This window comes from Ursus maritimus, unplaced genomic scaffold (assembly GCF_017311325.1).
Source record: "Ursus maritimus isolate PB19 unplaced genomic scaffold, ASM1731132v1 scaffold_26, whole genome shotgun sequence".
NCBI lineage: Eukaryota > Metazoa > Chordata > Mammalia > Carnivora > Ursidae > Ursus > Ursus maritimus.
The window spans coordinates 39,402,333-39,422,146 of NW_024425119.1; the positions used below are offsets into that span (position 1 = coordinate 39,402,333).

The 19,814-nt window shown below is 47.3% G+C and overlaps 2 protein-coding genes across 3 annotated transcripts in view; one reads left to right on the forward strand and one right to left on the reverse strand.

Annotated features, from left to right (window-relative positions):
- The first annotated feature begins 5,938 nt into the window (after nucleotides 1-5,938).
- On the forward strand, nucleotides 5,939-17,144 carry CCDC65 (coiled-coil domain containing 65). 2 transcript variants are annotated; one of them, XM_008704528.2, is made up of 8 exons: nucleotides 5,941-6,852; nucleotides 7,407-7,574; nucleotides 13,556-13,725; nucleotides 14,263-14,401; nucleotides 15,301-15,498; nucleotides 15,697-15,915; nucleotides 16,477-16,629; nucleotides 16,744-17,144. In XM_008704528.2, the coding sequence occupies exons 1-8, from the start codon at nucleotides 6,721-6,723 to the stop codon at nucleotides 17,059-17,061; spliced, it is 1,497 nt and encodes a 498-aa protein (XP_008702750.1). In that variant the 5' UTR covers nucleotides 5,941-6,720; the 3' UTR covers nucleotides 17,062-17,144. The 2 variants fall into 2 exon arrangements, with proteins under 2 accessions (XP_008702751.1, XP_008702750.1); XM_008704529.2 differs by lacking the exon at nucleotides 15,697-15,915 and having other exon boundaries at nucleotides 5,939-6,852.
- A 384-nt stretch (nucleotides 17,145-17,528) lies between these two features.
- The window catches only part of FKBP11 (FKBP prolyl isomerase 11), a 3,117-nt gene continuing 831 nt past the window's right edge, over nucleotides 17,529-19,814 (reverse strand). Inside the window, exons 3-6 of the mRNA XM_040642399.1 lie at nucleotides 19,655-19,742; nucleotides 19,343-19,376; nucleotides 18,904-18,974; nucleotides 17,529-17,767 (exon numbers count right to left, since the gene is read on the reverse strand). Of these exons, the coding sequence (XP_040498333.1) occupies nucleotides 17,550-17,767; nucleotides 18,904-18,974; nucleotides 19,343-19,376; nucleotides 19,655-19,742 (411 nt within the window). The 3' untranslated portion in view covers nucleotides 17,529-17,549. The remainder of the gene's footprint in view (nucleotides 17,768-18,903; nucleotides 18,975-19,342; nucleotides 19,377-19,654; nucleotides 19,743-19,814) is intronic.

Here is a 19,814-nt window from a genome sequence, read left to right on the forward strand (position 1 = left end):
AGAAGCCTACGAAGTTCTCACTTGGTCTATACAAACAGAAAAGTTCTAGATCAAGTGAACAAAATTCTAACCTTAATCATAAAAACAGAGTTTCCAGACTTGAGCCAGTTGATAGACCAGTACCCCCTGAATGAAGGGGAGGTTGGGTCCTCTTAAGGGAGGACCCCAGGACACTGCCAAAGATCTATATTGTTAATCTTTGTCCTGGCCTCCCCCCCCCAACCAATGGCCTTTTATCAGAGTAACTGTGCACTGGGGGAAAGGAAATCATCAGACTTTGGGGGGACTATTGGACACTGGCTATGAACAGACACAAATTCCAGGAGACCCAAAATGTCACTGTGGCCCACCAGTGAGACTTGGGGTTTACAGAGGTCAGGTGATCATGGAGTTTAAGCTCAAGTCCATCTCACAGTTGGGAAATGGGTCCTTGAACCCATCTTATGGTCAATTTCCCAGCTTTGGACACATAACTGGAACAGATGCACTCAGCAGCTGCCAGAATCCCCACTTTGGTTCCCTGACCTGTGAAGTATAGGGAAAGACCAAGTGGAAGTGACTAGAACTGCCTTTTCCTAGGAAAATAGTAGAAAATACACCAAAAGCAATACCACACTCCTGGAGGGATTGAAGAAATTAGTGCCATCAACGATTTGAAAGGTGCATGGGTGGTGATACCTACCACATTCCTGTTCAACTCATCTATTTGGTCTGTGCAGAAGACAGATGGATCTTGGAGAATGACGGTGGATTATCATAAGCTTTACCAGGTGGTGACTCCATTTGGTGACTGTTGTGCCAGATGTGGTTTCATTGCTTGAACAAATTAACATGTCCTCTGGTACGTGGTGTGCAGCTGTTGATCTGGCAAATGCATTTTTCTCCATCCCTGTCAATGAGGACCACCAGGAGTAGCTGGCTTTCAGTTGGCAAGGCCAGCAATACACCTTCACACTCTTACCTCCAGGATATACCAACTCTCCAGCCCTATATCATCATTTAGTTCACAAGAATCTTGATCACCTTTTGTTGGAAAAGCCAATCTCATGCCTGCCATTTTTCCACCCCTGCTCAGCCACGTTAAGAATGGATCTTGGGGCTGGAACACTTTCTTACCAAGAGATAAACAGCCCACCCAGCCTGTGCTAGACTTACCACCTTGTGTGGGAATATCTTTGCCTGTTTCATGCTCAATGTGTACCCCTTTGTTCTGCCTAAGTGTGAGCATCCACAGTCCTCAGGCGTGCCCCCGGCTATGTCAGGCTCCATGGGTGAGGGGGAGACATCCTTCTACTGTGGCATCAGAGGGGTGCCTGTCAACTGCCCTGCATTGGCTTCCAGGAGCCACCTGCTGGCCATGGGGGACCAATGCCCATGACTGAAGCTGATCTTGTTCTATCTCTTCTCTATGCAGAAGCAGCATTGTTTCATCCAGGGCTTGACTGCATTGACTGCATTGTGTTTTCCTTGGTGACTCTGACACCGCGATGTGCTGGGCAGAAGTGTTGGGATTTCTATTTCCGGTGACTGGTGCTGTGATGATCTTTGCTATCCTCCATGTAGTTGGAACCTTCCCTTGACACTTAAGCATGAGTTCTGGTTAACATCTTTCCCTTCCGCAAGATATCACACTTGTCCATTACATTGACGACATCATACTAATTGGATGTAGTGAGAAAGAAGTAGAACTACTCTAGACTTATTAGTAAGACATTTGTATGTCAGGGACGCCTGGGTGGCTCAGTCGGTTAAGCATCTGCCTTCAGCTCAGGTGATGATCTCAGGGCCCTCGGATCGAGTTCTGCACTGGGCTCCTTGCTCAGTGGGGAGCCTGCTTCTCCCTCTGCCTGTCGCTCCCCCTGCTGTGCTCTCGCTCTGTCAAATAAATAAAATCTTAAAGAAAAAAAAAAGACATTTGTATGTCAGAGGGTGGTAAATAAATCTGACCAAAGTTCAGAGGCCTTCTAGCTCAGTGAAATTTCTCGGGGTCTAGTGGTGTGGGGCATGTTGAGATATCCCTACTGAGGTGAAGGATAACTTGGTGCATCTGGCCCCCTCTATAACCAAAAAAAAGCACAACCCCTTACCGGGCCTCTTCGGATTTTGGAAGCAACACGTTCCTCATTTGGTTGTGTCATTCTGGCCCATTTACCGAGAGACCTGCAAAGCTGCTAGATCTGAATGGGACCCGGAGCCTGAGAAGGCTCTGCAACGTGTCAGGCTGCCATACGAGCTGCTCTGTCACTTGTGTCACTTGATCTAGTAGATTTCGTGGTGCTTGAAGTAGCAGGTCAGACAGGGATGCTGTTTCAAGACTTTGTCAGCCCCCTGTAGGTGAACTGCAGCACAGGCCCATGGGATTTTGGAGCAAAGCCTTGCCATCCTCCACGGATAACAACTCTTCTTTTTCAAAGCAGCTCTTGGCTTGCTTACTGGGCCCTAGTAGAGACTGAGTGCCTAACAACGGACCACCAAGTCACTTCGTGACCTGAGCTGTCCATCACGAACTGGGGGTTATCTGACTCACCAAGCCACGGAAGTTGGGCATGCATGGCAGCATTGTCTCAGCAAATGAAATTGGAATATATGAGATGGGGTCCATATAGGCCCTGATGGCATAAGTGAGTTATGTGAAGATGTGGCCCAAGGGCCCGTGGTTCCCCAGCCTGCACCTATGGCCTCCGGCACGCTTACCTAAGACCATTTCACAGAGAAAGAAAACACTCAGGCCTGGTTTATGGATTATTCTGCACAACGTGCAGGCACCACCCAGAAGTGAACAGTGGCAGTACTACAGCCCCTGTAGGGACATCCCTGGAGGACAGTGGTGAAGGGGAATCCTCCCAGTGGGCAGAACTGTGAGCAGCGCACCTGGTTGTCTGTCTTGCTTGGAAGGAGAAATGGCCAGATGTGCAATTATGTACTGACCGATGGGCTGTGGCCCATTCCTGCATCCCCCAATGGGTTCACGAACAAAGTGGGCATGGTGGCAAGGACGGAGGTCTTGCATAAGCTCAGCAACATGGACTTTCACTCCCCAAGGCTATGACCATCACTGAGTGCTCGGTCGGCCAGCAGCAGAGACCAACACTGGGCCTCTGACATCGTGTCACTCCCTTGGCTGAACAGGTTGATTACACTGGACCACTTCCACTGCGGGAGGGGGCAGTGTTTTGCTCTTACAGGACTAGATATTTACTCTGGATACAGATTTGCCCTCTTTGCCTATAATGCTTCTTACCCAGACTATCACTCACAGGCTTACAGACGGCTTTATCCATTGTCATGGTATTCCACACAGCATTGCTTCTGATCAAGGAAGTCGCCTCATAGCAAATGAAGCATGGCAATGGGCCTATGCTCATGGAATTCACTGGTCTTATATTCCCTCCCATCCTGAAGCAGCTGGTTTGAGAGAATGGTGGACTGGCCTTTTGAAGACTCAGTTACAGTACCAGCTAGGCAGCAATACCTTGCAGAGCTGGGGCAAGTTGCTCCAGAAGGCTGTAAGTGCTCCGAATCAGCATCCAACATATGATGCTATTTTTCTGACAGCCAGGATGCACAGGTCTAGGAATCAAGGCGGGGGGGATGGGAGCAGCCCCAATAACTATTATCCCTAGTGATCCACTCACAAAATTTTTTGCCTCTGCCCTATAAACTTATGCTCTGCTGGCCTGGAGGTCTTAGCTCCAAAGGAGGAATACTTTCACCAGGTGACACAATAATGATTCCATTGAACTGGAAGTTAAGACGGTCACCCAGCCACTTAGGGCTCCTCCTGCGTCTGAGTCAACAAGCAAAGAAGCGAGTCACTGTGCTGGCTGGGACTGATTCTGACTACCAAGGGGAAATTGGATGACTGTTCCACAATGGAGGTAAGGAAAAGCATGTCTGGGATACAGGAGATCCCTCAGGGTGTCTCTTAGTATTACTGTGCCCCATGTTTGGGTCAATGGGCAGGACTACTAATGGCCCAGATCCTTCAGAAATGGGAGTTTGACCAGCGGAGGTGCTTGCTGAAGGCAAAGAGAATACAGAAGGGATAGTGGAAGAAGGTAGTTATAAATTGTCAGCTACAACCACATGACCAGTTACAGAAATGTAATTTCTGTAATTACAGAACTATACTTGTCATACCAGCTCCTCCTTGTTTTGCCATGAATATGTGTATGTGTGTGTGTATAAAAATAAAATATATTTGTTTTCTTTCCTCTCAATTTCCTTATCATCATCTTTAGTATCCTATGACTTTATATCATGGTATTTAAATATTATATCTTGTTATTGTCTTTATTTGGAGACTAAGTATGCTTTAAGAAGATGTGAATTGAGAAGAAGTAGACCTCTGATGGTTAATTTTATGTGTTAACTTGACTGAGCCACAAGATGTCCAGACATTTGGTCAAACATTATTCTGGGTACGTCTGTGAAGGTATTTCTGGATGACATTAACATCCGAATCGTTGACTGAGTAAAGATTGCCCTCTGTGCTGTGGGTGGGCCTCAACCAATTAATTGAAGGCCTGAATAGAGAAAAAAAAAAAGGCTGAGCAAGAGTGATTTCTTCCTGTTTGTCTGTCGAGCCTGGTCTCTTCTGGCCTTTGGACTCAGACTGAAACATCAGATGTGTGTGTACACACACACACACACACATCCTCTGGTTTTGTTTCTCTGGAGAACCCTAATACAAGCATTATATCTCACATTTAAAACAACTTTATTGGGGGTAGGGGGATGGGGTAACTGGGTGCTGGACATTAAGGAGGGCACGTGATGTAATGAGCACTGGGTGTTATATAAGACTGATGAATCACTGACCTCCACCTCTGAAACCAATAATACATTATATGTTAATTAATTGAATTTAAATAAATAAAATGTTGATATTTTGTTCATCAGGATTTTTTGCATTAATTTAGATGTTTAATTTTTTTTAAAGATTTTATTTATTTATTTGACAGAGAGAGGGAGAGAGCAAGCACAAGAAGGGGGAGCAGAGGGAGAGGGAGAAGCAGACTCCCCGCTGAGCAAAGAGCCCGATGCGGGACTCCATCCCAAGACCCTGGGATCATGACCTGAGTAGAAGGCAGCCGCTTAACCGACTGAGCCACCCAGGTGCCCTTAATTTAGATCTTTAAAAATATTATATCAATGTTGTATTTGTCTTGAAAAAAAAAACAACTTTATTGAGGCACATTTGCATATCATATAATTCACTCCTTTCAAATATACAATACAAATGATTTTTTAAACCAAATTCATTGTTGTCCAACATAAATCAGTTTTATTTTATGTTTTACTTATTTCTATTTTTTTTTTTTTTTTAGAGAGAGAGAGAGTCAGGGGAAGGGAAGGCAGAGGGAGAGGGAGAGACAGAATCTTAAGTAGACTCCATGTCCAGCATGGAGCCCAATGCAGGGCTTGATCTCATGACCCTGAGACCATGACCTGGGCCGAAATCAAGAGTTTGACACTTAACCAACTGAGCTACCCAGACACCCCCATCATTCAATTTTAGGACATTTTTATCAACTCAATATGATCTCTCATGCACATTTAATATGAATCTCCCCTCTCCCTCCTCCAAGCAATCAGTAGTCTACATTCTGACTTTATAGCTTTGCCTTTTCTGAGTATTTCATATAAATTGAAATACAATATATGGTCTCTCATGTCTGGCTCCTTTCACTGAGCATGTTTTTGTAGTTCACCCACGTGGTAGTATGCATCTGTAATTTGTTCCTTTTCTTGTTTTTTGTTTGTTTTAAGATTATTTATTTATTTATTTATTTGACAGAGAGAGAGAGAGAGGGACAGTGAGAGAGGGAACACAAGCAGGGAGAGTGGGAGAGGGAGAAGCAGGCTTCCTGCCGAGCAGGGAACCTTATGCGGGGCTCAATCCCAGGACCCTGGGATCATGACCCCAGCTAAAGGCAGATGCTTAACAACTGAGCCACCCAGGCGCCCCTGTTCCTTTTATTGTTAAATAGTATTCCATTGTATGAAAAGAGCATAATTTGTCTAGCCATTCACATGTTGGTGGGCATTTGGGTTGTTTCCAATTGGGCTATTATGAAGAATGCTGCTAAGAACATTTCTGTACAAGTCTTTGTGTGGATACGTTTCCACTACTCTTAGGTTGATATGTAATGGAGAAATTGCTGGATCACACAGTAAATTTATGTTCAACATTTTAAGAAACTGCCAAACTGTTTTCCAAAGTGGCTGCACCATTGTACATTCCCATCAGCAAAGTGTGACGGTTCCCATTTCTCCATATTCTCTCCAAAATCTGTTATTACCTGTATGCTAAAATATGGACATTCTATGAAAAACAACCCACCCACCCAAGTTTTAAAACGTTCAGTGAGGAGGCTACGCTTTTGAGAGATAAAACGAGGATCTTTCAAGAACTGCGGTCCTCCAGCCAGCAGAGGGCGCGCCAAGCCAGGAGCTCTCCTCCCAGCCTTTCACAGCGCCATCTTAGCGAGATCCCCGTTGCTAGGAGACGTAGATGCGTCTTTTGGCTCCAGACCCCAGCCTCGCCGCTATTCCAGGCTCTCTCTCGGGGGCGGACTAAGATCTAGGGTCCCACTACCATCCAGGGGCAGTTCCAGGAGGCCCTTTTCTGGGGGCTTTTTCCTCCTACTTCCCCTAAAGCTAGCCAAAGCGGACTGAGGATCCTTGCCTAGATCCACCCCCACCGCCCACCCAGCTATGCCTAAGAAAGGGAAAAAGGCCAAGATGCCCCTGTCCGATGAGGAGCAGCTGCTTCTGTTTCAGCAGAAGTTGCTGGCAGAGGAGGAGATGGCCAAGAAGAAAGAGAGGCTCCTAAGCCAGTTCTTGAAGGTGATGGTTTTCTTCATTACTCTCCTCCCAACCCCACCCACCCCCTGCACTGCACGCCTTGACCCTCTCATTGTGGCAGCCTGTTTTCATGCTGGCCTCCCCTCCTCCGGAAATCTTGAAACCCAAGTATACTTAGGTTTCTGGCAACACTGGGAAGAAGGCAGTTCTTTGTGAAGCACAGAGCGGGGCAGTGGTGTAGAGGTTGGCCGTCACACCTGAGCCCCAGACTGGGACACTAGGTGTTATCAGCCGTCAGAGCGGTCAGCGATTCTGACATGCTCCCTGGGGATTACAAACCACATCCTGCTCTGATGTCTTCACGTGAAGGAAATTCACCCTTGCCCTCCCTGAAGTGCCATCAGGCTGTTCCTGTCTTACCTCAGACCCTCCCAAAAACAAGAACAGGAACTCCCTGAGTGTTAGTCATCAGGAACTTTGGTCTCTCAGAAAAGACAAAGGGTAAGGTGTCAGTGACAAACTGTGATCTTGTTTGTTTTACCATAACAGGGCTTTAGGCCCTGACCTCCTGGGGGTGTATTTATTCCTTCACACAGGACAAGCTGGCCAAGGAGGAGCACAACAGTGCTCTGAACCTTAACAAGATTAACACACAGTGGAGAACCGTCCTTAGGGAAGTCAAGACCAGAGAGCTTCACAAGGACATTGAGATCCTCAGTCAAACATTTGAACGAGTGGTGGACTGCAAGGACAGTGTCATCAAGGTAGGCACTCTTCCCAAGGAAACACTTGAACCTGGCTGCCTTGATCTTTTAATAGAATGGGCCTACTGAATTAATTTATTAATCAAGTTCTTTGGGTTGGGGAGAGGGAGAGAGAGAATCCCAAGCAGACTCCATGCCCAGAGTGGAGCCTGACGGGGGGCTCAATCTCACAACCCCGAAATCATGACCTGAGCTGAAATCAAGAGTTGGATGCTTAACCGACTGAGCCACCGAGGTGCCCCTGATTTTCTCATCAGTCTTAAAGCCCTTACGAGATGCAGGCTGTAATGGAGCTGGCTTTAGTAATACGTCTTCACTGAAATGAAAAGTGGACTACTGGGCTGTCCTCCCTTTCCCCTGCCCCAGCGTAGCCATCTTCCTTGGTCTACTGCCTGAAACCAGCACTATACAATATTAGAGTTGTAAGGCACAGCAGACATCACCCAATGACCTGAACTTAGTCTCGCATCTTCACTTCGATGTGAGAAGACTCCATTCCAGAGAGGGGAACTGGCTTGCCTGATGTCACACAGCCAGTCAGCGAGAGAGCTGGAACCAGAGCATGAGTTTCTTGATTCCTACTCCCGTGCTTTATTTAACCAAATTCTGTTTGGCCTCTTTGATTCAAGTTCAGTGGCCTTGGAGGAATCTGAGATCTCCATGCGTAAGAGCAGTTCTGGATTTCTAAGCAGCTCAGTCAGCCATATGCTCTTGGGAGATTGAGTTGAGTCCATACCATCTTCTTTTCTAAGGGATTTTGCTATATCCCTTCTTTCATTCTACTTTTAACCTCTGTTTACTGACTCCTCCTTAGTCTTTTCTATCTTAAAACAACAGCAACAGAAATCCCACAGTAGGGGCGCCTGGGTGGCACAGCGGTTAAGCGTCTGCCTTCAGCTCAGGGCGTGATCCTGGCGTTCTGGGATCGAGCCCCACATCAGGCTCCTCCGCCATGAGCCTGCTTCTTCCTCTCCCACTCCCCCTGCTTGTGTTCCCTCTCTCGCTGGCTGTCTCTGTCTCTGTCAAATAAATAAATAAAATCTTAAAAAAAAAAAAAAAAAGAAATCCCACAGTAACAGCAAAATACACATTGTCAGCCTGGCATGCCCCCTCTTGAAAAGACGCGTCTCTCCTTCACAGCCTAACTCCTGAGGTAAAACAATTTCAGTAGACCTAGGCAAGCTTCGAGTGATTTATATTAAGAGTCCCCAAATTTGCAAAAAAAAAACCCATTATACATTAGAATTCCTCACCCCACCAGTTATACCTCATGGCTTTTTTAAGTGACTTCTTCAGACCCTTATTGGCAGTTATCAAATACTTGCTGAGAAGAGAACCAGCAGTGTTCATTTAGGGATGCTGAGCAGTGGTCAGGCTCCCCCTGACCTAAGCCAGTCAGCTTCCAGCTTTGCAGCTAATGCTTACGGTCCCTGCCTTAGGTAAATCACACACTGCTAATGGAGCTCCTGCAGGGTCATTCCTGAATAACCGAACCTACCCGGTGTTAAATGTGCAAATGTTAGTGACCCTCACTTGCTGTCCCCACTTCTTCACTTCCTGTTTATCCTGCATCCCACATCTGATGTCCACTCTTCCCCAGGAAGTGGCTCTGGGAAAGACTACCAGGCCCGAATCTCGGACACTTTCCATCCTTTAGTCTTCATCTAACCTGACTCCTCTGTGGCACAGACATTTTTTTTTTATGATTTTATTTACTTATTTGAGAGAGAGAGAGAGAGAGAGGGAGAGAACCTGAGCGGAGGGGAGGGGCAGAGGAAGAGGGCCAAGCAGACTCCCCGCTGAGCAAGGAGCCCTATGTGGGACTCGATCCCAGGACCCCGAGATCACCAGCTAAGCCAAAGTCAGACGCTCAACCAACTAGGCCACCCAGGTGCCCCTGTGGCACTGACATTCTTGGTCATGCCCTCCTTGAAACTCCCCTTTGGCTTCCATGACACCATTCTTTTCTGGCTTTTCTCCTGCCTCTGGGATATATAGCGAATCCTCTGTGAGTTTATCTTCCTCTCTCCCAACACCTGAACTTTAGCATTTCCCACGTTTCTGAGTCTGGCCGTCTCGCCTTTTAGCCAGGGGTCTAGGGCCTAGACAGTCATGCTCATTACCCTGACTTAATTTTTTTAGATTTCATTTATTTATTTAGAGCGAACATAGGTGGGAGGAGGGGGAGAGGGAGAGAATCTCAAGCAGACTCCTCGCTAAGCATGGAGCCTGATGCAGGGCTCAGTCTCACAACCCCAGCTGAAACCAAGGGTCAGTGCTCAACCGACTGAGCTACCCAGGCACCCCTCATTACCCTGACTTTAAATATCACTTTTATATTAATGACTTCCAAGTTCTGTGACACCAGCCTGGATTTCTTGCGTGAGTTCCACATCATTCTATTCAAGATTCCTAGATATCTGTTCCTGGCTATTGCATTGTCCTCACAACCAAAGTCAGGAGCTCTCCCTTCCCTGGCCAGGCCCAAACCAAGTTTTCCACAATCTGGTCTTTCTTACTCTCTATTCAGGTGGCCAGTGCCATTCACCAAACGACCCAACACAGAAATCTGGGAATCATCCTAGGTTTTGCCTCCATCCCTGATTTCTGTTACTAAGTTTTGTGTAAACCCTCTGCTTAAGTATTTTTCAAAGCTATACCCTGCTCTCCTTCCCCATTGTTCTGCTGCAGGTGAGACCTGGGCATTTTCTCTCATATGGATTCTTCCAACAGTGTCCTATCTTCCAGCCTTCATGCCCAGCCACCTCTAGATGACTGTCGACACAACTACCAGGATTACCTTTTCGAAACAAAAATCTGATCCTGTTATTCCACTGCTTAAATTTTAGTGGCTCCCACCCCTTCCACAGGAAAAAAATCCAAACTCCAGGGAAAGAACATCAAAGCCCTCCATGATCTGGCGTCTGCCTGTATCTTTCACACAGCCCGCCTTGTTTCTGACATGTGTTTTTGCACATGCTGTTCCCTCTATCTGGAATTCTCTCTTCCCCATCTCTTCAGTCTCCCTGGCAATCTCTCACTCCTTCAGGAGTGCTACAAATGACATCTGTCCTGTGAAGCCTTCCCCAGTGCTCTTAGTCAGACGCAGGCACTCAGTCTTTGGTATCCCATTGTCACTGGCAAATCATCAACCGCATAGCAATTTCCATGTTATTGTAATTTCCTGTTTATGTAACTCCTTTCCTACTGCAAGACCGCATGCTCCTTTGGGGGGCAATGAGCATGTCTTTTCATCCCCGAATGCTTGGCATCCAGCACAGCGCTGGTACACGACAGGTTTAGTGAACACTGGCTGAGGGAATGAAGAGGTTTCCACTATCAGCACCTATTTCAAAAGATCCGGTTTCATACCAAACATTTAAGGTAAAAGCTGACTGCACAGAGGTTGTGGCAGTTTACAAGGAGTGGCTCAAGACGCCTCGATCACGTGGGCATTCACTAAATCCTTTTCTTTGGTTTCATTCACTTTTTAAAAAGATTTTATGTTTAGGGGCGCCTGGGTGGCTCAGTCGTTAAGCATCTGCCTTCGGCTCAGGGCGTGATCCCAGAGTCCTGGGATCAAGCCCCACATCGGGCTCCTCTGCTGGGAGCCTGCTTCTTCCTCTCCCACTCCCCCTGCCTGTGTTCCCTCTCCCGCTGGCTGTCTCTCTCTCTGTCAAGTAAATAAATAAAATCTTTAAAAAAATTAAATTAAAAAAATAAAGATTTTATGTTTATCTCCACACCCAACGTGGGGCTTGAACTCACAACCCCCAGATCAAGAGTCGCATGCTCCACCGACCGAGCCAGCCAGTCACCCATTTCACTCATTTTAATTTGTTTTACGTTTTTGAATAGGTAATACACTGCCATTATTCAAAATTCAAAAGATGAAGTTATATAGAGAAAAGTGCCCTCCCACCTGTGCCTTCCAGCCACACAGAGCCTCTCTCAATCATCTTAGTTTCACGAGTAAGCCTTTTTTTACACAAATGGTAGTATTACATACTGTTCTGCCCCTTGTCTTTTTCAAACAATATATCCTGGGGACTATTCCACATTAGCCCATAAAGAGCTTCTCATTTTTTTTTAACAACGGTATAGTATTCTGTATTGTAGTTTAACATGTTACTTTGTCTTCTGTATTTCCCAGATCTTGGTAATTAGATCTAGAAGGCTGGAGGTGTTGTATTCTTCCATCAAGAAGCACATGTGTCTGGTTATCTCTTTTTTGAGAGAGAGAGAGAGAGAGAGAAAGCACACACGCATGCGAGTGGGGGAAGGGACAGAGGGAGAGAATTTTCAAGCAAACTCCCTGCTGAGCGTGGAGCCCAAGGCGGGGCTCCATCGCACCACCCCGAGATCATGACTTGACCAGAAATCAAGAGTCAGACACTCAACCGACTGAGCCACCCAGGCATCCTGTCTGGTTATCTCTTTCCATGATGTTAGCAGCTGTTGACTATCCACTAATTCATTGGGGGTTGCAAAATGCTGATTTTCTAGGAGTATCATTCCTTTTTCATTTATTAGCTTGAATACTTCTTTTTTTTTTAAGATTTTATTTATTTGACAGAGACACAGCGAGAGAGGGAACACAAGCAGGGGGAGTGGGAGAGGGAGAAGCAGGCTTCCCACTGAGCAGGGAGCCTGATGCGGGGCTCGATCCCGGGACCCTGGGATCATGACCTGAGCCGAAGGCAGACGCTTCACTACTGAGCCACCCAGGTGCCCCTAGCTTGAATACGTCTATAAAGAGATACCTTCTGTCATTTACCATTCAATTATCAAGATGTATAGTTTATATAATAAAGGCAGCATAAATGCTTGATTCTTTCTTTGCCCTTTATACACCATTAAAAAAAAAAAAAAAGAATGGGTTGTCTGGTATGCTCCAATGGTAACTGAGTTTTTTAAGTATCCTTACGAATTCATAAACATAACTGATATTTTTCAATTCATTGTCGTTTTTGTCCTTATCGATGCTCACATTGTCCCCTTTTTGCCTGTGAAGTGTTCCAGTTATCCAATACTACATATCACACCATCCCCGAATTAGTGACTTAAAACAATTTATTATTTCTCACAATTTGTTGATCTACTTCACCCACGTGTTTCTTGCTTGCTGTCTCTCCTGCAGTTTTTGGTCAGATGTCAGTTGGGGCTAGTCATCTGAAGGTTTGACTGGGCTGGATGTCTAAGGTGGCTGGCGGTTGATTTGGACAGTCAGCTGGGAGGGAGTTCGAGTGGCCTGCTGACTAGAATGGCTTAACGTGGCCTCTCCCCGGGCACTACCCTTCTCACAGTGACGGCTGGGTTCCTGGAGGGAGTGTCCCAAGAACCAGCATTCCAAGGGGCCGGAAGCAGAAGCTGCCAGGTCATGTAAGGGTTATGCTGGCAACTGGCACAGTGTCACTTCCACCATATTCTAATGGTCCAACTGGTCACAGCGTCTGCCCACAATCAAGGAGATGGAAGAAGAGAATACCTCTTGACGGAGGAGTGGCAAGGTCACATTGCAGAAGATTGGAGGAAAGCAGATAGTGTTATGCCCATCTTTGGAAGATAAAATCTGCCCCAGTGAGATACTTTTCTTGGTTCCTGAGTTCTTTTGACATGACCCCATTGATCTTTCACAACTGCTTTGCTACCTTGTACAACAAGGTACCCTAGCTTCTGCTTGTTTACCTTCTGCCTCAGACCTTGGAGCAGCCATTTCTCCAAGAATCCTCAATTCCTTTTAGCGGTAGCCTCATCATTATAAATGTCTGTTGTCCCTAGGACAGCGCCTGGCTACGTGGGGTTCCCTGATGTCACTCTTACTTTCCAACCATGACTGGGAGAACCAGCTCTCCTAGAGCCAAAGAGCTGGCATCAGGAACTAAGGGAAAATGCCATTCATGCCATCCAGCTGAATACACTCTTATTTTCTCGCACTGATGCCATTCAGCCAAAATGGTAACTCTCTGTTTCCTGCCCAGTCTTTAGCCAGGGACCTGTCAGAAGCAGAGGAGCAGTACGCCCACGCCCTGCGCGGCCACCTGCACAGCATTGACCAGCTCTTAGCCCTGCAGAGATGCCGGCTCGGCCTCCTAGAGGAAAGTTACACCACGGAGCTGGAGGCCCTAACCAAAGAGTTTGAGACAGAAAGGTATGGGGGCCTAAAAGGAAATCGGGGATTGAGTCCAGGACAGTAGCCAGAGCCCGTGTCAAGGAGCTACCTCTAAGCGGGCGGCCAGCAACCTGGAGCATCCCACCCTGCTTATGACATGACCCCCACCGGAGAACATCCAGTGTTCCCTCTAAACTATTGCGGGCTTAAGCTAGTGGCTTTAGCCTCCCTAGGCCTATGCCAGGTCTCTATCTGTAACACCCTCACCACCTACTTTCAGCTATCAAAATCCAACCCATCTGGCAGGGGACAGGGAGGGGAGGGAGACTTCTCACTGAAATCTTTTGTACTTTTTTGCTTTTCGTTATCGTATGGATGGATTGCCTGTTCAAAAATCAAAATAATCTTATTCACGCTTTCTGACCCTAAAACGAATAGAGCCTACCCTCCCTCTGTGACCCCTCAGTACCTAGGAGTTTGTACCACTCATAGTTTTACTGCATACTGCTTCGAGTTGTCAGTATTGGTCCATATGCTTTATCCCTCAGAGCAGGGACAGTGTCTTATCTCCCACAGGAAAACAATTACTGACCAGCATGAAAAAGAGATGCACTACTTACAAGATGTCTTCATGGCCATGGAGCAGAACTATATAGATTCTGAGTATGAAAGTAAGCTGGAGTTCCAGAGCATATGGGAGGATGTCAAAAACAAGGTATGGAGGGAGAGAAAAATGCGCAAGGCCACTGGAGGCCCTAGAGACACCTAGCCAACACAACCAAGAAAATGCCTGTACCCCTACTGCATTTTGTAACTTTGTAGAAATTGGGCAGAAACATTCTGAAATGTCAAGGAAATGCAGTTTAAGCTAAAAGGCGCCAAGGAGGTCATTTGGCTTCACTCCTGTGATTTGTAGATGAAGGAACTAAGGCCCAGAGAAGTAAAATGATCTGGCAGAGTCATGCTCCTGCTTTGGGGGAGAACCAGGAGAATCCAGGTCTGCCCTTGGCCCGAAGTGCTTTCCACCATCCTAGAGGCTGCAGACTTAGCTGTCTTGCAGACCTGGGCTTGGGCATGGGGTTTTTGGGTTTTTTTTGGTTTTTCTCCATAGTGTTTTGTGAATCTTTAAAATAAGCTTCCTACATTTAACAATTGGGAAATTTCAGCAGTAGTGCCTGGCTGGCTCAGTCCGTAGAGCATGCGACTCTTGATCTCAGGGTCATGAGTTCAAGCCCCATGTTGGGCATGGAGCCTACTTATTTAAAAAAGAAATTAATAAAAATAAAAATGGGGGAGATTTCACATAAAAACCCAAAATTTTAGCTTCTCTTGAAAAAAGATCTGGTAACACTGGGTCACATTTCCAAGTAGGGACATTCGTGTGGAGCTAAGCAGATATGCTATCCCCCACCCCCAACGCCAGGGAGCAGTTCTCTGGCTCACCACAGGCCCCCTCTAGCTTACAGCTATTTACATCATCTGCCTGGTCTTTGGAGGCATTTTCATTGGCAACCTCTGCACTGTGCTAGGTTATAAACAGTTCAAGCGGGTGAGGGTGCTGGAGGCATGGATACAGTAATCCCAAGCACTGGCTCCTCTCGTGCCACTTCCTAGAATTTAGAAGAGAAGCATTTTCTAAGATTGCAACTGGAGAACATAGTAGAAGATCTGTGGAGAAGGTTCCAGGACGCACTCAAGAATTACGTCGATGCCACAGAGGACCAAAAGATTGCCTTTGAAACTCTGAAGGTGAAAGATGAGAAGAGCTCCAAAGAGATTGAAGCACAGATGAAAAAAATACAGAGACTACAGGTGAGTGCAGCCAACTGCAAATAGTCACAGCTTTAACTGCTCCATTATCCCCTGGTCGGCTTCTCCCAGTTTCTACTGGACCCTGTCACTGGCTGGGGAAAGACGAGATCTCTGGATTTCAGTCCCCAGATTGTCCTTTTACCTGTCTCACTGAAGACCCTTAGCTCATCAAGGGTTTCCTCTAAACTGTTCCTCCAGGACTCCATAATTATTTTAAAAAGCAAGATCATGGTGCACGGCCGAGAGAGTGAAGACCAGAACCAGTACATTCGTAAGGACAAGGAGCTGGTCCTTGCCCAACTGCGAAAACTGAAGGCCCAAAGGACTCAGGCCCGGGAGCTATCACAGGAAAACTTAGTCAAACTCACCTTGGAAAGTAATGCCACCCTCAAGGCTCTGAGAAAGATCGTCGATAAGGTGACAGGGGAGAGGGTAGTCAAAACAATGCCAAGGAACTTGGCTCCCTACAAACTGAAAGGGGTTTGAGAGAGGAAGAGGGCTTTCTCCTGCTTCCTGCCTGAGTGGCCATCTGGAGTACCTTTTTTATCCCATGTTCCCTCCCCTCTCACATTTTTTTTTTAAGATTTTATTTATTTATTCGACAGAGATAGAGACAGCCAGCGAGAGAGGGAACACAAGCAGGGGGAGTGGGAGAGGAAGAAGCAGGCTCACAGCGGAGGAGCCTGATGTGGGGCTCGATCCCATAATGCCGGGATCACGCCCTGAGCCGAAGGCAGATGCCCAACCGCTGTGCCACCCAGGCGCCCCTCCCCTCTCACATTTTAAGTTAAATGAATTAATAATGAATTTGCTAAGAACGGTGCTCAGCATCTAGTAAGCACTCTGTGTTAGATGTACTCATTACCCTGGTCTCACATGTGGATGAATAGCTTCCTTGGGTTCAAGCAGGGGAACCAGCTCCACTATTTCCCCTCCCACCCCCTTTCCTAATAAGAGGTCTCTTCCTGCTTCTCATAGGGTGAAAAGATCCTGAAACTTGCTGAAATATGTAGGAAGTTTGAAACAGAGGAAGAAAAAGTGCTGCCTTTCTACTCATCGGTCTTGACTCCTGAGGAGCAGAAGGAGATAGAAGACATGCATCCGGAGGAGCTTACCGAGGAGCTCGCAAAGGTAAACGTTCCTAGGGCCCAGAGGCCATCACCCAAGGCTGGGGATGACGGGGCACCAGGCTGCCTTTGCTGATGGGCCTCAACACGCTCCTTCTTCCTTTAACTCAACTCCCAGGTGATAGTGAACTACACAGGGATGGAGAATTTCTGGAAGAGGTACAACAAAGTGAAACTGGAGCAACTGAGCCTCCAACATAGACATGGCCAGTTGTTAGAAATCAATGGGAAGCTGCGAGCGATGCTGAGGCGGTACTTGGATGGCATTTCGGTGAGTGACGAAGTGCTCAGCCAGCTCAACCCGCTCTTTATCGTCAACCATCGAAGTAACTTGCCCCAGCCTCTGTCCGCACCTACCACCCAGCCAGGCGACAGACCACCTCCAACCACTTACAACATCACTGAAGCAGCCCACGTGATCTCCCACACCCTGTGACAGAAGGAGAAAATCGCTTTTCAAACCCCAAACAATTTCTGGAGAGACTGGAGGACTTTGCTATTAAAAATGCCCATGAGGTGTATGAGCTCCTTGTATGTTTGCCATACTGGGCAGAGCAGTCTACTCGGAAGATCCTAGGAATACAGTGGCCCCGGAGAGTGGAGATAACAGCTACGCAATTATCAGGAGGCTCCTTGTTCAACGAAGCACCGCTCCTTTGAGTCTGGGCACCATGAGGCCCAGAACCCATACCTTTGGGACGTAGAGCTCCTGTGGGAACATTCAAGAGCAGGTCCTTGGCAGTAAGTTAAGACAAGAAGCGGAGGCAGGGGAAGAGGTGATCCAAAGCCTCCAGCCACCCCCATGTCAGGCAAGAGCCAACTCAGAGTGCCTTTTTCCCCAGCCCTTTACCTCACCCCACTTACAGAAGTAGCCTCAGAAAAGTATCAGGTGAAGAATCCAGAGAAATTTTAAAAAATTATTTATTATTTCTTTTTGCTCTTGTTTCGTTTCTCTTCCTTGAGCTTCTTTTTGGAGACTTTAGGTCTGTTGGCCTTTTTGTACAGGTGATACCCAATGAGGCCCAGGAGGGCTGGCACCGTGGCCATGCCTACCAGAGGCAAAATGCCCTTCACCAGCTTTTGCCAGTAGTTGGCTCGGATCAGTGCAATCAGCTCCACATCAAACTGCAGCACTGCATCCGCTGGAGGCAGAGAGGAGGCGAGGGTTAGAATCTCTGCACTTTAGCCAGCGCTCAGAATCTAAAGGAGAGCCGGGGGGGGGGGGCAGGCCCCACCGGAGCAACAACCATGAAGCTCGCAAGACACACATGCCGCGTTCCTTCAGACAAAAGTAGAGAAGGGTTATGAGCAGACTCCACTGAGAGTGACCTTTACCCCGAATCTACAAGTGTGGCTTGTGTAGCGGCGAGTCTTAGGACAGGGAAACTTTCTGTGGATCTAAGACATACAGGCCGTTCTCCATTTATAAGTGAGAGAACCTCTATACTCACTGTACTCTCACTTCCAAATAGCCACATTGATAGAATCTTTGCAGGGCGGAAATTAAACTGGATTTAACCTACACATTTTAGGATGTCACCAACCAATGAGCACACACAATGTGACTGTTAGAAAACACAGATGTTGCAACACAGAGGAAGGACGTGGCTTAAGAAGGAGTGGGTGAATGAACTCCTGGAGTGAGTCAGGGGACAACTGCAAACACTGGAAATGGGGAGATAATAGGGCTTTGGGTAAAAGAGTTTTTCTTTAGTCCCATGACCCTCTTTGCGGTCCTTCCTCTAAGTTGGAACTAGGATAAGAACTTTTATCCTATACTCTGAAGTACAAAACATTTTGGCTACGGGAACATTTGTTATAATCCAAGGCAAGAGATCGCATCTTAGGAAATCTGTCCAGGGACCTGTTGGCAGCTTTTAAAGTTATACAGTGGGCTTAGCTCCTAAAAGTTGGTTTTTGTTTTGCTTGGTTTTGAATCACTTGACTGCGATTATTTTTACTGCCTCTTCCCTCGTGGAGGCTGAAAAGACGGGTGGGGATGTGGTGAGAAGCCATGCCAGCTGCACAAATGACACAGGTTGGAGTTGTGGAGAAAAGGCAGGAAGAAGTCTAGAATTCTCAGAGGGGTAGCAGAGGCAACAGACCTGTCTCTAGTCCCTGTTGGTGATGTGAAGAGGAAAAAAGCAGCCCTGCAGAAGGAGGCCCCAGCCACCCCCAGCCTTTTCAGCAAACTGGATTTAGACTTTTTCAAGCTCCAGACAAAGCTCTGAGGGACCGGGTATTTTGATTGCCTGAGAGAGAGGCCTAGTCAGATTACCTGGGATAGATGGTGGAAATCCCCGTTTTCCATAGGCCAAGTGCGAAGGAATGATGGCCCTTCGCTTCTCTCTGAGGGAAGGAATGTAAATCACAGCTAGAGGTGGGACCAGGTGGGCCAGCAGCCTCAGTCCGTCTGCAGCCCCACCAGCAAAACTCTCTGGATATTCCCCCCAAAACAGGAACTTTGCCACCTGAGCACCAAACAGGTGACCAGGAAAGGTCTCTGTCCCCCCCATAGGCCTCAACTCCTCCAACAAAACCCACAGCCAGATAGGCACAGTGGCTCTGGATGCCTCTAGGGGCCCCAATGGCCTGGACCTGCCCAGTGCAAAGCCTTTATCACACATTCTTCTGCCTTCTCTAGGCGCAAAGATAGCAAAGTAAGCCTCCACCCATGCAAAGGGGGTACCCAAGCCCACCCCTGCCCAGATACTCACCCCACACACATGTCTAGAAGGCTCTGCTCCAGACCTTGAGGAAGAAGACACAACTGAACAGGAAGCTACCTACATTCCCCAAATCCCAGGACAGGAGGATCAAAGACTCCCTACGACCCTCAACTGAGCTCCCCACTTCTCAATCCCTGGTTACCAGTCGCGTGTGGGGCAAAAGGAGTGTTAGAAGCCGGGTTTGAACCTCAGGAGGTAACTGGTAGAGTCTGGGAGCATGTCCAATGTATTTTAGGGATTGAGGAGGCGAAGATGGGCTTAGGCTGGGAAGAAGTCGAATGCGAGGCGCAGGTCACATACCTGGGATCACCTGCTTTTGGCCAAGTTCTATAACCAGAGGGTCTCTGGTCAGGGAAGTGTCAATAATGCGTCCATCTACCAAGCTGCCCTGTGGGGAAAGAGCAGCAAGCGCGCACACCTAGTAGCCCCCTCTCAGCAGGCGTGCACCACACACACCGGG